The sequence below is a fragment of the Rissa tridactyla genome, chromosome 4 (assembly GCF_028500815.1).
Source record: "Rissa tridactyla isolate bRisTri1 chromosome 4, bRisTri1.patW.cur.20221130, whole genome shotgun sequence".
Lineage (NCBI taxonomy): Eukaryota > Metazoa > Chordata > Aves > Charadriiformes > Laridae > Rissa > Rissa tridactyla.
Genome location: NC_071469.1, coordinates 83,719,246 through 83,740,774, shown reverse-complemented (window position 1 = coordinate 83,740,774; position 21,529 = coordinate 83,719,246). Strand labels below are relative to the sequence as shown.

At 48.8% G+C, this 21,529-nt stretch overlaps 1 protein-coding gene across 2 annotated transcripts in view; it reads right to left on the bottom strand.

The window, feature by feature from the left end:
* The window catches only part of KCTD15 (potassium channel tetramerization domain containing 15), a 45,197-nt gene that overhangs the window by 6,879 nt on the left and 16,789 nt on the right, over window positions 1–21,529 (bottom strand). For both annotated transcript variants that reach the window (XM_054197618.1, XM_054197617.1), the window contains exons 3-4: window positions 9,932–10,076; window positions 1,818–2,123 (exon numbers count right to left, since the gene is read on the bottom strand). In XM_054197618.1, coding sequence (XP_054053593.1) covers window positions 1,818–2,123; window positions 9,932–10,076 — 451 coding nt within the window. The remainder of the gene's footprint in view (window positions 1–1,817; window positions 2,124–9,931; window positions 10,077–21,529) is intronic.

Below are 21,529 nucleotides of genomic sequence, written 5' to 3'. Positions count from 1 at the left end.
GTGAAGAGACTCTTTGATTCTCTCTGAATTTTGACCGAATTCAAAACGCATTCAAATAGTGACAAAAATTAGCATTCAGCTTTTACTACGAGCACACGTTTCCTACCAGGAGGCCACCTGGCATAAACCAGGGCCAAGCGCTGAGCCGTGTGGGCGCCCGGTGCTTCGGGTGGCCGCTTGCGGTGCTGAGCTCGTCAGGGGCTCGCAGGGACCCGTTATGGTTGTGGTTATTCTGATTTCTTGCGTGCATCTAACCGTATGGCCCGGACGGCGTGGCTGAGACACGAAGACACATCCCCGTCCACTTACCTGAGCTGAACCCCAGCTGCTGCCGTCTCCCCCAGCACAGGCAGGAATTCGGGGGTGTCCCCAGAGCTCCCAGCCCCCTCCCTCCAGCCTTCTGTCGGCGGGACAGCCCGCTCTAAACCCTGCCAAACGCGAAACTGCAAAGGGCTGCGCAAAATTAACTACAGGCATTGGACTCTTAAAGCTCAACCAAATAAAACACTCGAGAGCCCCGAACCAAAAATCACCGGGTTTAGAACGGTTTCAGACAAAAGCGTGCGTCAGTGCGGAGGGCACGAGGGAAGGCTGCCCCACGGAGGGAGGTGTCAGTGCCAAACGCGGGCTGGTAAAATGACTCCATCCACCTTTGCGTATCCTGATAACTCCTGGTCTCCCAAAAATGCTCTCAGCTGGCAACGTGGGAGACGGAGGGTGCCTCGGCTGGCTGTGTAATAACGACAGGGGTGAGCCCAGGCTGCAGGTTCTCGCCCTCCCTTGCCCTTACGCCTCCCCCCAGCCCCTCTGGCCAGCCCCTCCCCTGGGCCGGCTCTTCCCCGGGTGTTTGCCCACGGGGAAGTTCCTCAGGACCACTAAGGCCTTTCCCACAGCCCAGTCCGTGTCTGCAGCCACAACCCGCCTGCAGGGTCGGTAACTTCGGAAATATTCCCCTATAGGTTGATTCCACTTCCCACAACACAAGTATTCTCTGCAGCACGTCGTGCAGGCGTACATGCGAAAACCAAGAGCTGTGTTTTGCCCTTGTTAATTAAGGCACAAGTTAACAGCATCATCACCGCCGTTCCTCCTGCGCAGCCCAAGGACAGCCACAACACCGAAGCTCGGCCGCGGTGGCGGTGATCCCTGGTGAAATGGCATTTCTTGCCCATAAGGCTGCTGCTTAAACACAAGCCACATATTTATTTCCGCTGCCATCCACCTATCTGTCCAGTTATCTTCTTTTGTTTCATATGTTTAATTTTAAACCTAATGTCAAAACTCTGAGCATAAAATGAAATACATTTTGTTTAAAATACTCTGGGCAATTTTTATAGAACATCCTTTTGAAAAAAAAAAAAAAAGTGCAGAGATCAATTTTTTTAAGTCCATCCCGCAGGCACCATCATTTAATTATGAGTGAGACATAAATTATGCATTTACACATTGTTGCATTTTCTATAAAATGGTGTGGAGATTTTTTTTTGTAGTTTTTGGAACTCTCTCTTTCTTCCTGGGGGCACTTTGGAGGAAAAAAAACCTGCTGCAGGCTATACATTGATGAAAAAATTAGCATTTATCAGTATAACACCATTATGAGACCAGCATGGCACTAACATACACAAAATCTAAATCTATTTTTCTGCTTAGACTTAGAAAAACCTGAAAGACTGTGATCTCACCAGGCAGAAAATGTCTCCTTGCAGTATAAGCACTGAAGGTAATTGGGCAGAAGCAAATAATTTGCATATAATTGAACAAGAAATAATAAAAAAACACCCCAGCAAACAGATGAGCCAGCACCAAAAGGCCATTACCTGCACTGAATTCAACCGGCAGTATCCGTTCAAAGGAAACCTAATAACGTGGGTAGGGTCCTGGTTCCAGCCGGCATTTACGGAGTTGCACATGACGTCCCCGGTCTCCGGGAAGATCTCTTCTATTAAAGCTTTCTCCCCGCTCAGTGCGATTCTTTCCCCCAGATCCGGAGTCACTCTTACGACCAAGCAGTCACAAGGCTGGAAATGTTTCCTTTGTTCTTTCTCTTGTTTCCATCGCTCAAGTTCCTTAATCATTGGCTGCAGCTGGTAATACTTTGCTTCTTCATATAAAAGATTAAAGTCCTGGGAAAAGAAAAAAAAAAAAGGGAGGGAGAAACTAGAAATGCTTATAGTTCTCTTTTAAAAATGAGTATTGTTCCTGTTTGACCTACTTAGGCTTATGTATCGTCAGCAAGAGTGCAAAGGCAACAGGTATCCACATACTTTGTCTTCGTCTTACACCTACACAGAAAACCGCACTGTGTTAGGGCTGAATCTCTTTGAGCTGACCGTGAAGTTCCCATTGCACTGAATTATTCTTTCATTTATTATCCCACAAGCTCAATGCCAGAAGGCTTTACTTTTGGATTAAGAAATCAAAATAGCTGGTTGCAATAAGCAAAGCCTGCTGATGTAAGAGAAGATGTCCTGAGCCCTAATCTTCACTCTTGGCCTCAGACACTCACTCCTGATCTTACACCAGGAGATCTCGGGTTTCGCTGTCACCTCTCGCACATGTTAGGAGACAGAGATGTTGGTTCAGCTTCACTTCTCGCCCCTCTCTGCTGACTCTGAAATTCGGCTGCAGCAGCTCAACTGCTCTCTGCGTTTCATGATTATTCATGTATTTAAACTGTACTTTGGAGCCTGCTAAATTATACAGAGGTAGTGACCACCCCACTGGCTGGGAGCTCAGATGTGCGCTCCAACAACGTCAAAGAAACAGTTCTTCCCAGCCATTTGCCCATCACCTCACCTGGGCTTTGGGCAACCGAAATTCCAATTTGATCCAATTCCCAGTTCATTGATTGAGATTCTTCTGCACATCCCCATTAATAACTTCACATCTGATTTCCAACAGATCTTCCCACCTCAGCTTAAATGCATGAGAGTACGTTGAGGCGAAGGGGGTGAGACCTTGCCAGAGCTGGGAGGCAGCAGTGCCCACCAGACCAAGACAGGAGAGGGGGAAGCACCCAGGGACGCCCCGCTGACACCGGCCCCACCACCTCCTTCAGCCTCCGGAAGGGAAGAGGAGCAACGAGAGCACAGCACCAGCTCCCCTCTCCAGAGACCTGCCGTTTGTGTTCCTGGCTCTTACGCCTGTCTACAGATGGAAACGCCGCACCGCAGGCACGCTACGTGACTGCTGTGGGGTGTGCTGTGGGCCAACACCTGGACATAAAGGCCAGTTCTCCACCACCACAATGACATGAAATGAAAAATCACAAGAGTGAAATGACCAGAACCATTCAGGCTGGAAAGAAGGGCATGGCTGGAAAGAAGGGCATGACAAAAAGTAATCAAGAAATGGGCACCAAAATTACATGAAAAATAACAGTGGTGCTGCTGCCCCAGGACTCGGGGAAGAGGGGAATCAGGCCAATGAACATGCAGCACAAAAAGGTGCGACTCTTCATAGCGGCTTGGAATTAACCTGTAAAATCTGCTGCTGCAGGATATCATTGAACCAAATCAGTTAGCTGTGTTGGAATTTGGCACCACAGACGCAGCGCCGGTACTGGAGAGGTGCTCCTTCACCCCAGGGCTGCCTACAGCCTGGAGACGCATGAATATTCACAGTGACACGGCAAGGTTATCACTTACAAAAGGGACATCCGATCCTTTACATCTCTTTGATGTCTGTTAAGGCTGGGACAATATGCGCACAGCTAAAGGAGGAAAAAAGGAACCCGGAAAGAGAGAAAAGAGTGATAAGAGCAAGTGGGAAGAAATAAGGGCAACAAGTACACTCACCGAAAGGAGACGGAAGATGAAAAACAACAGGAAGATTAAAGAAGAAGCCTCATCCCCTGATGGAAGGTATTTTTCCACCCCTTCCCCAAAATCAGCATCTGCTGAACCATAACTGCTTTTCTCTGTCCACCGGTGAAGCTCCCCGGTTACTGAGCCTGGGACTGGTTTAGACCTACGGGGGTTAGTGGCCTAAATTAGAAAACAACTCCTGCCCCAAACTCTCTGAAATCTTCCTCGTGCGGTACACCAGAGCTACACAGCGCACCGCTCAACTGGAGCGTGTACCGCTGAACTGCGGTTATCACGGAGGTGTGTGCAGGGGGATATCAAATGTTAACTGGCACCTACCGGTGCCGTGTACCTCTCTCTGAGCACAGGAAAACACGGAATGCTAAGGAAAAAAGTAGAGAAATACGGTAGAGGGAACAGGAGCATCCAGCACCTACTGAAGGCGATGGAAAGTCTCCCGCTGTTTTCAATAGGTCCTGAAAAACCAGTTTTAGAATATCTGTGTTCCTGGTCAGTACAAAATAACGTATTATTTGTAAGGTCAATCAATTGAATACATGCTAAGAAAACTCAACAGTAAAACCCAGAAGAGATGGTACAGCCATAGAAAAACCCGTCCTTCATTCTGAAAGTAGAGAGAGGTGCAGTGCTCCTGAGGCTGGATGCAAAGCCCATTACAGTGAGAGTCTTTTTGACTGATTTCACTGGGCTTTGGACTCGGCTGACAGTGTCCTGAAGCACAGGAGTTCAATGGTCCAGCACCCCCAGGCCAAACCAGTAATGCCACTAAGAGAACAAAACCAGGATGGCACCACCTCTACCTGCCCCACAGCCAGCTTTAGCCCACTGCACCCAACGCAGCGACTCCTGCTAGCCATCCTTTGTCCTAAATAAACAAGATACGTTTTGTATTCTGGTATCATTTTGTGATAAGACAACCGGTTTTCAGATGAAAGAGCTCTTCCACCACTGTTCCCAGAACAGTATAGCCATGCTTCAGATGGCCGCGTGGACACCAGAGCTGTACTGGAGCATCGCGCGCGCAGCGGGATGCACCCAGTGGTAAATAGCCTGGGTTAAGCCAAGGTGCCTGGGTTAGTTTTTAAAAGAAGGCGCTCATCTCCATGTCCATTCCACACTGGGGCTGAGCACAAATATGCTGGAAAGGGTTTTGCACCTGGGGGAAGGGGTTTGTAAGAGCAGCTGGGAATCTGACATGTTCTGTGCAAAGAGGCAACACGCACGTGCGGCGTTCGGGAGCCTGGGCACCTGCCTGTTATCAGGCAGTGGCAATAAAGGGAGGTTTTACACTGTAACAAGTAGAGGGAATAAAAAAGCATCTTCTGCTAGGAATGGCAAGGGAAAACTCATGGCTGTCCACCAGTGACAGCGCTGGGAAGGGACCCCTTCCATGACTGCACGCCACCCCAGAGCAGCCGCCTCTGGCACAGCCTGCCCCGCACCCAGCCTGCTCTGGCTCCTGCGATGAGAAACCTGGTGCTTCTGCTCCGAGGGGCCTGGGCACTGCTACGGAATTTGACAACGTCTTTAGGGAAGGAAGAGGATTTTGCAAAATCAGGACCAAAGAACGAATGGCTCACAGCGTGGGGGTGCAGTTCTCTCAAGCCCGTGCCTGGGCAGGGCAATGGACTCGACACACTGCTAAGTACACAATCTTCTCGTTCAGGTTTCATACACCGTTCCGAGTACTGCGTGGCTGCGACCCGACTGGAAGCGATGCCCTGCTCTGGAGTGTCTACACAGGATGCTCAGGATGCCCAGGTAATACTGACACAGACATTTTCACCCTTGCACTGCAGATGTAACATCCTACCTTGATGATTTGCAAAAGTTTAACATGAAACGTCAAGTAGAAGAATTTGAGTCAGGAGGGACCTCACCACGGAGGTGCCACAGGGGCTGCAAGAAAACACTTCTGTGCTGCTCGTTTTGTTAAGTTACCAAAGGCAGAGGCAGATATGAATCTTCCTAGGCCTATCCAAGAGGCACCTGCGCTGAACAGGCAGAGGAGCCGCAGCGGGGTGGCAGCTGCCTAGCGCGGTGGCAAAGGGCACCCTGCTCCCTTGGAACAGCCTCCCAGCAGTGTGGTACAGCAGCTGTCTCGGGCGTATGCTGAGAAATGCACATACTGCACCCTGAAAGGGAGACTGAAAGGGGGGGATGGACAGTCCAGCCACTAATTTTGCTGTAAAGTAGCACAAAAAGCCTTCATGAGCTACCATGAGCCTTCAACTTCTCCTGGCTGCTGTAGGAACTCGCGGGGAAGTTCCGTCCGGTCACCCGGCAAAGGGAGCAGCCAGCCGGGATGCAGGCAGCCTTTCTCCAGCCACCACTTCTGGGCAACATTTAGATCTCTTGGGAAAGGTAAACAGATCTTTCAAAGACGCAGCTTTTTGCCTTTCACAAAATAATTTTCTGCTCATGACTGGGGAGAAAAGCTTTTTTTTGGGTGGATTTCAGGTTGGCTCAGTTCTGCGGTCACCTCTGAGAAGGGCGAGTTCCCGGGGCAGGGGTGGGAGGTGTGAGTGAGAGGCAGCTGTGCCGCTGGTGGGATGTCAGTGCCAGCGGGTCAGTACAGCTCTGCTCACCACCGCCAGGGACAGCCCACCACAGCCCTCACAACCGGCTCCCCCTCACAACCCGCTCCCCCGAACGCTGCTGATCTCTCAGTACTACAGAGGTCCTCTATTGTTCTACCTAATGGTGACTCCTGAACAGGCTGAAATGGCTCATTCTGCCCATTTTTCACTCGTTATTGTTTACATGAAACAACAAACTGTCATCCTGACTCAATGTTTCTCTTGTATTTTAGTGCTGTGAAGATCCGACACCTGGCTACCAGAGACAGTTGCTCACTTCTAGGACAACTGCGCTGTTTGCTAAGGTCAGTTAGAAAGCACTTAAAATTAGACGCACTCATTTTAAGACGATATTAATAAATTAGCACGCCAGCCTTGCGGTTCCAGCGCTACAGGTGAGTTCTGTAATTGATATAAAACTGAGATGTCCTGTGCGTTTGTGCTTCTCCCCTCCTTAAGATGGAGTAATAACATACACGTTGCCCATGTCTATTTTTGTTTGAGGATCTCTGAGCAGGGAGTGAGCCTCAAAGCAGCAGCACAGTGGGTCCTGGTTTTGCATGAAGTTATGCACTGGCAGTGAAGGGGACAGATGCTGGTCACAGCTGTCCTGGGGAAATGCCTCTGATGGCGGCGGGGGGATGAAGGCAGAGAATATCCGGGCTGCAGAGGAGGGGCAGCTCCCCAGCAGTGTGGCAGACCCGGGGGTGCCGGCTCCACGCTCTGCTCGAGGACGTTTGTGGCTCGAGGTGTCGTGTCCCACACGCGGGACTCGGAAGCGGTGCAGGGTGAGGGAGCTGTAAGGCTGTACGCCGCGCCGGGCTGCTCGCCATCGCCTCGCTCAGCAGGGGCTGGGTGCGACGGAGAGCCCTGCCAAACAACTCACCATAATTTCTCAGCATACTTCATGTGGCTTAAAATCCCCCAAACCCAGGGAAATTATATGAACTATTAGAGCATTGCTTTCAGCAGGGAGACCTGTCAGGTACTAAACACTTTCAAGTTCTGTCTTATTAGTAGCTGGAAGTGTAATTAATATTCACTGTAAACACACCAGTCAGACTTGATAATAAAGAATCACTAGCCTAGGAACACGTACCCCACTTTCTCTGCATTTCGGTGTTAACTTAGTCTGAAAACAACACTTAAATAGCAAACACAATAATGCTGGTGCGGTACTAACATTCCAAACTTTCCAAAATAACCATCTGAGCAGCAATTCAAGTTGAAAAGCAACTTGGCTAAACCTTGAGGCTAATAAACTGCTTGATTAAATTAAGGGGTAAAACCTAATAAATATTCAAAACACTTGATAATGCTTTGTTTGACATAAAGAACATTTAATGCAAGTCTCACTGGAAAACCTGTCAGGTTTTATACCTTAAATAGAGTTTTGCATTTAGAAACACCGAGTGATTCCATTTGCTGCCTTTGATTATTGTCTTCTGTCACTTTAATCATGCTGGTAAAATTACACGATTTCTGTGAAGTCAAATCCGTTTACAATGCAGTTTTAATATAGCTTTGCAGCGCATTCTTCTATGCATTTTTATTTAGTTACTCCCTACCTAGCAATACTTCGCTTTGTTCTTGAGCCCTCATTAGCCTGGGGTTTGCTCTAAAGCTCTCCCAGGGAGGAACTAAATAAAATACAGTTAACCCTATGCAAAGAGATGGTCTGGAACAATGGACTGAGCCCGGGCACAGCGCCGGCTCTCCGAGTCTCTCCCAGCCCTGCCAGCGGCTTGCTGCGCAGACAAGTCCTTGGCATCCACCGGCACTCTCACCTCCAGGCTCTTACCAAATCCTGCTGGTTCTGTTCCACAGCACCTCTGAAATCTGGATGCCGGTCGAGGACGCGATCGGCTCGAACTGCATCTCTTCTACCCTTGCTTCTCACGTCTTCTTGTCCCACCAGATCGTCCAAAACACTGCCGCTAAAGCATCGCTCTGGCATTTCACCTTACCAGCCACCCCCCTTTTACTTGATCCATCATCTTACAGTCCACAGAGCTGGTCTGGTCTTTAGCTTCAGGAGGAAAAACTTCTTCACTTTGAGGTTGCCAGAGCCCTGGCACACGCTGCCCGGAGAGGCTATGGAGTCTGCTGCTCTGGAGATGTTCCAAACCCACCTGGGTGTGTTCCTGTCCAAGGGGTTGGACTAGATTGTCTCCAGAGGTCCCTTCCAACCCCCACCCCCACCATTCTGTGATTCACTCCTATCCGTGCGCTCTCTCTCATTGCTCTGTAAAAAGCTTTTCTTGCATCCACCCCTTAGTGCTCTGGTCTCGCCGTGCTTCACGGCACCCTGACCCGCAGGCCAGGCTCCCCGACCTGCTCACTGCTCACCAGAAAGACCAGTGCTCAGGGCTGGAGACCTGGGCTGGAGCTCCAAAACCACCCATGAATGCCAGAACTTCTCCCTGCTTTGCGACTGGATCTGTGCTCCCGATGCACAGTGCGTCTGCTCAGCATTAGCTGCAAACTTCCCGTGCCGAGGTCAAATACTCGTAACTCGAGCAAGAATGGCTGAGGAGCGGTTTGCAGCATGAGGACAGCTGTACTCCAAAGCTAACGCCACCACGGCAACCACAAATCTAGGCTGACTCAGTACTGACTGGCCAAATTATCTTGCCCACCTAGTCCGACACGCCAAGTGAGATCTCGCTGCACGGCACGGGAACTCTCCTCTCCACGCTCCAACACTCCGCATCCTCTAACTCTGAGCAGATCCCCGTTGCCATCCCCATTTATTCATCATTTCATCTTGGAGTTAGTGCTTTTGTTGAATCTTGTCATGCACAGTTTGGACACTTTTGTCTTCTAATTTTCATACATAAGGATGACAATGTTGCAAGTTTCGTAAGTGCAAAGCCAAATAAACAAGGCTAGGAGGAGAGCCTTTAAACAATCAGGATTTGCAAAGCAACAACCAGCGCCATTATTTCATAGAAAACATGTATTGCTCCTTAAAAAGCCCTCAGTAAATTCCATCTCCCAAGAATGTTTTGACATTCCTAAATTGTCTAAAAGATTACTTCCTGAAATCAAAGCATCTGCATCGGTTATACCTAAAACAAATCCTCGTGGGCTTGTTTAAGGGTGTTTCTTTTTTATACCAACCAGAAAAAGATGTATACATTTTAAGTCCTCTAAGTATCAAATTTAAAACATTTCTTTCAGATTCTGAGCACTAAACCCTGGTAAGTGCTAAATGCTGATGCTCCTTCTTAATTGTTGTTATACCCTGATAAATAAGCTAAAAATGTGAGAAAATACAATTAGTTTAGAAAAACTGATTTAGCCGTAAGCTTCGTCGTTTAACTTTTTATGGTATCCATGACAACCATTGGTCCATTTATTAAATAATAGCATCCCTAGTGTAATACACAAGTGCTAAAAACCCCAACAATAAACAGCAACGTTTAGTTAAGTGTGTTTAGGCCAAGCGCACAAACCAACCTGCACCGAAACAAATGACAGAATGGGAGGAAAAAATGGATTGCAGACTATAGCTTTCCTTACCTTAAAGTCATCTGGGAGCAGTAGCTTAGATGTCCTTAAGAAGCTTAATATATATCTGAAAATTTCACCATCTCGATCAATGAAATAATGTTGTTTTAAACTGTCCAAGACAATAGGCTCTGTGCCATTAAACAGACGACTTATTCTGAAAAAAAAGAAAAGAAAAAGAAATGGGCAAAAGAGACAAAATCTCATCACACCCTCAGGGCTTAAGAACATCCAGCCGATTTAGGTGCATCACTTTGATGTGCGTAAGGTAACGCAGTCTCTTAATTTGGTGGCAAACAGGTGTGCAAAGGTAGATGGCTTAGACACGTGTGTGCGCTTGCACACTCACGACACGCGTGTGCACATGCAGCGCAGGCACGCACACCAGCAGGGACAGAATTAGGCCCGTGACCCAACTAGGAAAGTGCCTATGAAACGCTCACCCTGCGGCTGGCAGAGTAATTTTGGTGTGTACACGTGTCACCGGCTCCGTTACACACCCCCGTGCACCCTGTCCTGCTGGCGAAGACCCGAACCATTACTTGGAGGTGGGTTCCTGGCCGCGAGTTTTTCCTCCCGCTTGGCTGTCATTCTAATCAAATGCCACCAAAGCCTTCCCATGCCAGAGGAGAGGCTGCCCATACATCAAGATGAGCTGTATGGACCTGTCAGTGCTGGGTAAGTGGCAAACCAAGGCTGAATTTTTGTCGAACCAGCAACCAATGGCCTATGGAGCATCTGCAGCGCTGCCTGTGGGACCACAGTCCCACCACCAGTAGTCCTGGGGATCATAGTCTGGCAGAAGAAAGCAACGTGCAAATCTTCCGTGAGCAAAGAAAAGGAAGAGAAACCTATGAGACTTGGGGATCAGCAGGTTACTGGACCAAAATCCCACATCAGCCACACGACTCCAGCTTTCTCCATGTGCTGAGGAGCACGCTCTGCAGAAAGCAAACCAGGCATCTGCCTGGCTGCTGTTCCTCCCGCCTCTCCCCTCCGAACGCCTGGCTTCTCTCACAACGCTTTGTCTTCCCATGAGAAATAACCCAGCTGAATATATGTTCTTGAAAGGAAAATCGCAGGAGACAGACAGCAACGGCCTATTAAGTAATTGAGTCCATCTCTCTGACAGTGCAGCATTGTTCCCAACTGCAGAGTGTCTCGTGTTTCAAAGTCGAGTCTTAAATAACCCTGCCAGTGAGGACTCCTCCATTTCCCAGAGAGACTATCCCACAGCCTGCTGGATTTCACTGCCGAGCCGTCCCTTCGCCTGGGCTCTGCATTTCCCCAGTGTCCCTCGCTGTGACCAGGGCAGGGCTTTCCCCAAAGCTTACCAAACCCCGCCAAAGGCCACAGCCAGCACTGCTGGCCAATGCCGCAGCCTCGCGGCCTCCCTCCTTCCAGCATCCCCGCCCTGAGCCTTCTGTCTGGGGAGCGGGGGGACGGCGGCGGGATGGGCAGGATGGCTCCCCGCTCCCGGCCCCGTGGCGCTTGCGTGGGGTGGTGGGTTCAGCCATTGTGGCCAGATCTGCTCCCCACAGCTGCACCTCGGCCTGATCTTCTGACTTGCTAATGTAGTTGCGGATTCAATTAACGTGCTGTTTATTTCTAAATTAACTGTGGAGATATTAAATAAAACTGGACTTAGCAAGCCCCCACTGAATTCAGCTGAAAACCTTTCTGCCCTCTTAAGCGAGCTCCAGGTTTTACTGCCTGCTCTTGTGTCCGTGTCAGCATTCACTAGTCGGATTTACTTACAAGAATAACCAAATGCTCCCCGAAACCCTAATTATGGCAAGTTTACTGCTTTTCTTCAACCTCTAGCTTTTCAACGGTATCGGAAAGCACCATCCGGTTCACGCTGCAGCATTTAATTTGTACAATCCTAAGGTTCGGTAAGCCTCCAGTAATTCATTATTTTCTTTTATGTTGTTATTTTAGGGCTATTTGCCCGAGACGGTTAAATGTATTGCTTTGTACCCATGTCAAATTTTATTCCAGGAACCAGAGAGTTAATTTGTTTCCTTAGACATGCACGTGAGCCGGTGTGCTGTGCTGGGTTAGACCGAAAGCAGAGGGAACACCGATAGAGCAGCTTAAGGTTCAGTGGGGTGCATTTATCGAGTGAATCAGCGTGGCTATTGAAACGTCTGGGATTTTACACCGAAACAATCTGGGCTGTGGCATAAACCTCCTCCCCTCTGCTGCCCTTTCTCTGCGAATGCAATGCTGCTGTTGGGCTCTGCCGCGCGTATGGGGGAAGGTCTGCCAACAACGACAGGGCGCAGGGAAGACAGGGTACAAAATTTTAATGGGCTGCTCTTTAATGTAGTGAAGCATTTTTTTGGTAATGAAAACAAAACATGAATTTTGAGGCCTTTGTGGAGTGCCCTGAGCTGTATTTCTTCACCAGCGAAATTACTGCTGGGGAAAGAAACTTGCGGAGTGTTGAAAGACTTAACTGCCACCCCAAAAACAGAGTGATGAATAGTTTAAGGATTTATTTGACGTTTTAGGGGGCTGCTATGTTCCAAGAACCAACTTCACTGCAGCATGTTGTAACGCTGCGTGCGGGAAGTGTTCCTGCCTCTCCTTTCTCACCACCGTAAACCGTACCTGTAGAAAGGCCATCAGAACATGCAACACTGCGAGAGCACAAAGGGAACTCAAATGGCAGCTTCCAAAGGAAAATTCGCCTGATGGGGTGACTCGTCGTGTGTGAAGCCAATGGAAAAAGAGCATGGTGACCATGGGCAGCTCCACAAGCCCCACCGGGACCCGATGTGCTCAGTGGATGGGTCTTGGGTGGCCAGAACAAAATGCAGCACGCAGAAGCATGGAAGAAAAATACGCAGGCTGTCAGAGAGCCAGCAAGTCAGCAAGTCCAAGGGGATGGGAATGGTTTTCACTGTACGAACTTGTTGATGTTCAATCAGAAATTAGGTATGAGTCCGGCTGGTGGCCTCAGGAAGCTGCTCCCTCCAGCACCCCGCCATGAGACGAGAGTTAAAGCTGTGTCGCTGCAGCTCTCAGACTGGGCAGAAGTCACCCCAAAAATGGTGGGCTTTATGAGCAGTCATGGTGCCCAGTACTGTACTGCTGGACAAGTTGGTTAATGGCGTTTTCAGGAGCCACTTGCTCATGGCACATGGGAATGGTGCTTCCGTGATGTTTGTGAAGAGGTGGAAGGCACTGGAAAACAGAGATGGGGGCAAAAGAGCCGCACTTGGATCTCACAGCGATGGGTGAGTCTGAGCAATGAACACTTCTTCAGCGTTCCCACCTTTTGCAACAGATGCTTCACTTTCCAATTTAAAATCACTCTTAAAATTTCTGTCCAGGATTTAATTTCCATTCAGGGAGCAGTCTGAGCCCAGATCAACCCAAGCAGTTGCAAGCCTAAGGACGGCAAGCGTGCCTTTCCAGTTACCTCCGCCTCCCTGGCCAGGTCCCGCTATGTTCACACCACCTTCTCCCCAGTGCACGTTTCTCCTCCTCCGTTGCTCCTGCCCTCCCGGCAATGTACTGTCCCCAGCCACCCGGCCACCGCCTGCAGTGCTGCCCACCCTGGCCCCCGCAGGGCTCCTGCTCCCAGCCACTGCCGCACCGTATCCCTGTGGAGCAGAGCCACCACGGGGCTGGTGTCCGGCCTCCAGCTTAGTGGCTCTCGCTGGCACCTCGAGCCCCGGCTGGATGCTCTTCCCTGCTTTTCCCAACATCCAGAACGCAACCTGTTGATCCTATTTCTACAATTTCTTTGTGCTTCTGTTGTTTCTGCTAAAGGCTTTTACATTTTCAATAATGTTTCGCCAAAACGCCAAGGGGCAAGTTTCTAGCTTTGTACCGATTTTACTATGATATTAAGATCTCCTTTTATTAGATTAAAAACAAACAATGCAGCCAGCCAACCCACAAGGACAAGAGCGCCAGTAAATTCTTTTCTTAGCTTCTTGGGCAGGGGAGGAAGCTGTGTGCAAGCACCTACAGACGGCTGCCGATACCCGCACCCCCCCAACACTTGCCACCAAGTTTCCACCACGCAGGGTCCCCGCAGCCCTGTGGAGGTAGGGTCCTGCAGGGCGGTAACTCCAGCCCCCAGCCCCGTGGCACACCGCCGCTTTCAGAAACTCACCCAGCTCCATCTTGTAAGCAGCCAGGGCTTTCTGCACCCCAGCTCCCTCTGCAGCACCCTCCCTCTTCCCGAGACCATCACTGGGCCCAGCCATGGCTCTGCACATCACACCCCGCTGCTGGGGGGTTAACGGCACTTTGGGGCAGTTTCTGGGGTGAGGAGGGGTTGCCTTCTGGTTTGAGGCCAGTTTAGCCATTTTCTTGACAGCTCTCTTTTTGAAGAGGAAACTGAAGTTCTTTCGTAATCAATCTGGTTCCAGAGGCTCCATCCAAGAGGAGCACCCAGTATTGTGGCACACCCAGCAGAGCCCTCCGCTCCCGAGCCCCGCCGCCGGGGGCTGCTGGGGTCCCGTCCCCCCACGCACCCAGCCAGCCCCGCGACACCGCATAAGTAAAACTCTCTATCACAACATTGCACTGAAAGTATTAATTTAAGTAATTACGTGATTAATATTTAACTGTTCAGTGATATTTTTTGTCATTCATAATTTAGTTGTTTACACTTATTAAAAATTGATTCTGTAGACACTTTTTCTGCCCAATGTCAAATCAGCAGGGAGCGCACATTTCAGCAAACTGTCATTAACATGTGTCTCTCTCCTCATTTTTATGGGAGGAGAGGGGAGGAAGAGAGAAATGCCTGTCTGTGAGTCCTGCAAGCATGGGGGTCTGTGCTCCACTCGGTGCTGCTGTCTGCTGTCCCTCCATGCACCTCCTGCTCCACTAACCAAAGCCCACGCCAGCTCTGCAGCTCTCCCTGTGTTGTACATGGTGGATCTCAGTTGTGCCTGGCTGTTGGGCCTTGCCGTGGAGCTGGATGAGGTGGCGGCAGTTGCGGGAAATGCCGCAGAGAGGAGGAAGAGGGTTGTTTGGAGCCGGGACACCGAGCATGACCTGAACCTGCCCCGCGGGACATGTTAGCAAAGCCTTCCAGGTGTGCGAGCAGAGTCCATCACTGCCGCTGAGCACAAACAGTGCTGCTATCTCTCAAGTATTTGCTCAAGGTGGGTAGGATAGATACTGTTATCTGCTTGGAAGGGAAAAAAATGCTGTGAATTGGAGCAGAGGTGCTTGAGAGACTGAGCGCCTCACGCTGTGCCTGGCACTGCTGCCCACACCGTGTCTGTTGTAAGGCTGCTCCTTGTCCCAGCACCAAAAAGTAACTGCTGGGACAGAACAGCGGGAAGCCGCTGGAGCAGCAGCACCCTGCCCAACCCTGCCACATCCCAGCCGCAGCAGCAGGGTCCGGGGCGGGCATCTTTACAGCAGTGTTTTTTGCATTTCCATTATTTTTACTGTAAAACCAACTGGGTTTGTCCACAGGTTCCCAGCAAAGCAAACCGTAATGGAGAAAGCACCTGCAGCTGCTTTCCCCGGGGGTGTATCTTAAAAAACCCAACCCGTCCAAAAAGCGGGCAGAGCTGGCCAGAGGATCATGGGGCTAACCCAGCTGAGCAGCAACGGGGTGTCTTCTGCCTCCTGGCCTGACAGCAGTTTTGAGGGAGAGCCGCTAAAACGTTGTCTCTGCCAGGACGCAGGCTCCCTCATGCCCTATACAGCCAGGAACGTGGCTAAAGGTTGCATCTGGCTGCAGTAGGTTTTCTGATCTGCCTCAATTTAAAACTTCAGCTATAATTAGTGTGAAAGTCCATAAACAAAAGTCTGTTGTATGGTTATACTGTACCTTCACACCCTGTTACCCGACTGGTGATTTTAAGCCCTTTTCCCGACACAGGAAAACCCCAGCGCAGCTCTGTGCACTCCCGGCCTGGCTGCAGGACAGTGCAGAAACACTGCGGGCTTTGTCCTTACGGCTCCACCACGGTTTCCATTCCCATCAAAGATAGCATCTTGACCACCTCGGATTGCTTCAGGCGTACGCTTGGCTCAGAGGGTGTCTGAGCTGGGGAGGATTTTATTGTAAGCATCTTTTAAATCTTTTATTTGTACAGCGATGGGAAAAAGCGTATGTGGGGGAGAGTCCAAGTCATAAATTGGGGGTATAAACTGCTGCTCCACAAACTCTGAAATCCAAGCAGCCACGCGTGCTTTGGGACCAGTTCATGTGCCTGAAGACACAGAGGGGTGCCCCAAAGGGGGTTTCTGGCACAGGTAAGTCCAGATCAGGAACCAGCTTCCAGCCCCAAATGGAGTGCAGGCACCATGCCTGCAGCATTGGGCAGGTCCCGCTCCGCTGGAGCCACCCCGACCACCGACTCCTTCTCCCACCACCCCTACAAGCCCAGGGCGAGCACCCGCCTTTCAGCAGGGCAGCCTCAGACGCCAGCGTCCCACAGGCACTGCCTGGCCCCACGGAGGCACCGCTCAGCCCCTGACCCTTCAATCCTGATGGCACGAGTGAGCAACCACAGATGGGCAAGGACAACACCGACCTGTGAGAACCACATGGAGATACTAAAGCCTGTGACCCCAAAACAACACACTCAATTTTTAACAAGAAAAGAGCACCAGGTAGTACGGTCTGATCTCAGCAGAGGGACGGAGGAGGTAACTCACAAGGTAATGGGTTTATCCACCTCCAATTCCTATAACCTCCTCTTCCTGCCTTCCAATGCTGATCCTAGGATGCCATAGGAGTTTTTTGAGCCATATGCTCACTTTGCAGTGATTTTGAAGGATATTACACTCATTAACTATTAAGCACCTGAAGGAACCGCAGGATCTATTACCCAGATTTAATACTTCATATTTTGCTGTTCAGACTAGAATATCTATTTTTGCAATAGATCAGAGCTAGTCTATATAATATCAACATGTATTTTTAAAAGTCAATAATCCGTAAAGAACATTATCATCTACCATGCAGAATCATTCTTAGGAAGTTCTGCAAGGAGTTTTTTTTTCTTCTTTTTATACCATCACTAAAAAGCAAAATTAGATATGTAATGGATTTATGTCAAAACAAAGGCATGGACAATTATGTTTTCAGTTCTCTGTTACTATCAATTGAAGTCCACTGGAGCAACAGGTAACAAAATCCGCTGAAATGGAAATTACCGATTATTTCTGAAATACCACAAAGCATTCATGGTAAGGATAAGAGATCCTACAGCTCTTTCTCTTCTGCCTGTTGCTAACAGCCCATCTCCACACTTAAGACACTTTGGCGGGTGCCTTTGATATATAATTTCATGGAAATATGTATGTATTTTTATATTTTGATACATGACACTTTTCAATTTGTAGAGACAGTATTGCCTATATATAAATCAGCAGTTAAGAAAAGAAATCAGAAACACTAATCCCAGGTAGAGAAGCCAGTGTCTTTTCCTGCATTAAAAAGTTCTCTTGCTAGTCAAGAGCCACGCTGGTCCTGCATCCGTGTGGCCAAGCATCCCATCAGGTCTGAGGGAGGAGGAGGAGGAGTGGGCAAACACTAACAATGAGCAGACCAGCGACCAAGGGAATCGAGGCTCACATGAGCTTTCCTTTCCAGGCTTTTCATTCCCACCAGGTTTACAAGGGTATTAACCCTAAACCCTTCACCTCTTTGGGATGCTGGGATGAGGCCCATCAGCACTGGCCACTCATCCCAAATTAATCAGCAGCACGTTTGCTCCCTGGGGCCTGGCTTCTGCCGCCCGTCTCGCGGGCAGTCGACAGCTCGGGAGCAAAGCGCTGCTTAGCCACGAGTAACGGTGGCAGGATCCAGCCCTCCGTCAGGCTAATGATTTTATTTTGCCTTATAAAAGTAGCGTTTGTATATTCTAGTGTGTTATTTTAACAGCTATAAAAAGACTTGACTAAACAAACAGCTTCTAGTATGTTAATTGCTATATTACAAATCCTTTCATTGCATTCGGCGTATAACCACATTTATAGGCAGGATAAGTAGACACACACAGACAGAACGGCACTCATTCGCTACGCAGATCAGCATCCCACCACATTTATTTAAGCTGTCAGTCACGAAATGCATTTGCTGTGCTTAACAAGGAAAAAATGTAACTTTGAAATACAGGTGCAATTTGCATTTCTCCATTAAAAGTTCCCTAGGCGCCACAGACATGGCTTGTTCACCCTTTGTAACAGGGACGGCGACAAACAGCCTCCCGTTACTTTTTGAGGCGTAACCGTACCGTTTGCATTCACTGCGTGTGGCCGAGCTGCTCTGGAGTACCCAGGACCAGAAGAGAGGCCTTGGCCTTGGTGGGCAGACGCAGATGCACATGATGGAGGGCAGCCCAGCGCAAGGAGATGCTGCAGTTACTGCAGTTCCAGACAGGCCAGTTCTGCCACCCCTATTCCCAACAGGCAGCAACCACCCGGGGAGAGTGCGAAGGGCAGAGTCTGTCTGACTTGCATATTTTTAATAAAAGTAACCAAATAATATTACAATATAACATGAACCCTCAAAACACAGGACTTGTTAGCGGTAGGAGCTAAATATCCTTTCAGTGAAATATGACAAAGTCCAGGTAACTGCACAGAAAGTCATACGCTGTAGGAAATACCTATCTATTTGGGAATTCCTCTCCTCATTTTAAATTGTGGACTTAACATTTGAAGTTAAAGAAGCAGATGTTAGCTGGATTTCCAATACTGTAATTTTTTCCAGTATGCAGCTCAGGTTACTTTTGCTCTTCTTGTGTCTTTTATTTCATTCTAACTGAACTTTTGTTTAAGTGGTTGAAGATTAAAAATATTAATACAAATTTATGTTGCTAAAAGTATCCTATTTTTACTATGCCATTGTTGCTGCTGCTCTGATTTGAGCCCTGCAATGGTTCTTGGCCTTTCATGTTTTCTCAACAGGATTTACACTAAATTTTGGCCATGAAAAATCAACGGAGGAACAAAAGTTCTTTAATTTAAAACAAACTCCTACACTAGCATCTTAGTTTTCCAAAGCGCTGCCCAGTTTCACAAAGGTCCCCGATCCTGCAAGAACTGCATTTCAGTTCAAACTCTGTGGGAGCTGCGGGCACTCAACAGAATTAAGTTGTTAATACCTAAGAAGATGCACAATTCAAATAAAACGTTCCTGCCTATACAAGCCTTTTCTTGCTATTCCCTTAACCACCCCTTCTCCCTCAGTCGTGGTGCTGTGAGGGCCCCGACGAGAACAGGGCTGGACTAAACACCAGCTCTCCTGCTGCTCACCTGCTCCCTGCAGCTCCAAGTGGGACCCAGCGCGGGACTTTTACTAAGATTTTCAAATCTGACTAGATCCAGACATTACTTCCACTAACATCACCCTTGTACAACTGGGCATGCTGGGAGGTTGGAAAACATGCAGATACTAGTTTTATTTTAATACAAATGGGTTAAATCCTTGCTCATTGAAGTCAAGAGCGAAACTCCTACCGGGATTCAGTGAAGGCAGGGAAAATTTCAAATGTAACTCATTTACCTTTCAGGGTGCGAGCCTGGCCCTCCGCATCCTTTGCATGTGTGGGTGCTGTGAAACCAGTACGTTTCAGCACACAGCAGGAGAAAGAGGGACGGATACTCAAGGGCTGCACAACCTTTTAAAAAGTCTAAATGGGGACAGCTAACACACTCACTTTGGTACCTGCTGCTCGTGCAAACAGATAGAATATTTATGAGCCACAGCCCTTTCCTTCTGATCCCAGGCATACAAAAGCTGAGCGGCTTTTTCCTATGATTCTTTTATTTCCAGATCCACAGGAAAAAGCTCCCAGACTGGGGCCGCTGGGGCCTCTGCAGCACAGCCCGGTGTGGGATGAGCAGGAGCCCCAGGAGACCTCGGTGCCATGCCAGCCCCCGCTGTGCCAGGACACTCGCCACCTGCTGCGACCAGGAACGGTACCAACCTCTCTGGGTAGGGATACCTTAGCTTTCTGCCTAAAAGAAACTGCCCACGCTGCTTGGGCTGTTGGCTGGTATGCCCATTGGCTAAACTAGTAAAGCTCTTCTGTTGCTGAGAATGAGAATATGGAAAAAACCAGCTTATCTTACATTCTTCCTCTATTTGCTTTTCCTTCTGTCCTCCAGTGAGTAAACTACACTGATTTTGCCCACTCACAGAATGTATCGCTGCTGCAATTACACTACTGTACGCCTCCGGTACGGCTCACACCACCGCTCACTCTGGCACAGAGACATTGTAGAGAGCTACAGACGGACTGCAACTGGTTATAATACAAGCATGTATGTGATTGGGAAGTTGCATCCAGTTCTCTCTGTCCGTATTTTTGTTACCACACTTAAAATGATGAATGAGTGATGCTCCTGTTTATTCTTACCTTTGATTAAGCTGTACCCAACATATTTTTCCTGCCTGTTCACTTAAAGAAATGAACACGTCAAGAACGACTTGTTAAAAAGCTATTTTGAAGGGAAAACAGACACCAAAGCCCTTAAATTCACATCAAGTAGGAAGACTTATGTAATAGTTTTTGCTGGTGAGCCTGCGCCGTTGGCAGAACCGAAGAGGAATTTCCAGTAGGTTTTTTGTTACTGCAGCCGGACGCGAGCTGGGACACAGAGGAAGCGACCCGCCGATGTGTCCGCTGGGAAGAGCCTGGCTCCGCTGCCACATTCCCAAAAAAAGCGGGAGCCCCTGTCAGGGGGCTACGGAGAGGGAACTGGCCCCCAGGAAGGAGACAGCAATGCACCTGCTGCACAGAGGACGCTCGCTTACAAAATTAGGCTTGGCAAAAACTTTTAAATAATAAGAAAACCATTAACTGTTGGACTCTGATGAGGTACTGAAAGCTGAACCTGGCTTTTTTATGTGACTGCAAGAGATTCATTCTTAAATACAATACCATGGTCATGGGTTTGATTCTGGTCCCAGTGAAGTCAAGGCCAAAACATCCTTTGATTTAATTGAAAGCAGAAGCAGGCCCCCGCTTTAACCCTCGCATCTGCAAACAGAATATAACTGGATATGAGCAGAAGAGGAAATACGTTTGGAACTGGTTACAAATCCATTCTTCGATTTTTTTTTTTTTTTTCCCTCTGCAAGATTAAAAAGCGGTCATTGAATTTTTTCCCTCATTCAACACAAGTGTTAAGTACTACTGGCCCAAATTCAGCCCTCATTCCCTCCCAGACAACCTCCGCACAAGCAGAGGACTCAGTTTCCCTCTATTGTCATCTACTGGTTCCCATGGAGTTCCACTAGCAAATTTGTCCGTTAAATTGTATGTCACTTTCGCAACAGCAGAATTCAGGCAGCAGTCTCCTGGAAGGCACACCACGTTCCCCAAATGCCAAACCTGCAGCCTTTGGTGTAAATCGCACCAGTACAACTTGTTAGCATAACACAGTATGACACCAAAAAGGTTAAAAAGAGTCCCTGGTTTTCACTGTCCGCTTTCTCAAGAGAGATTTGCTGCTGCAAAAGCTTCTACCAGATCTAAACGGATTACCTGCAGCACTGGTGGCATCTGCACTCCATTAGGAGGGAGGCGGAACGGGAGCCTGCCCTTTGGACCAGGATTCCTTCAGCGTTTCAGCTTTACGGTGCAAATCTCAGTTTCCAGGGCT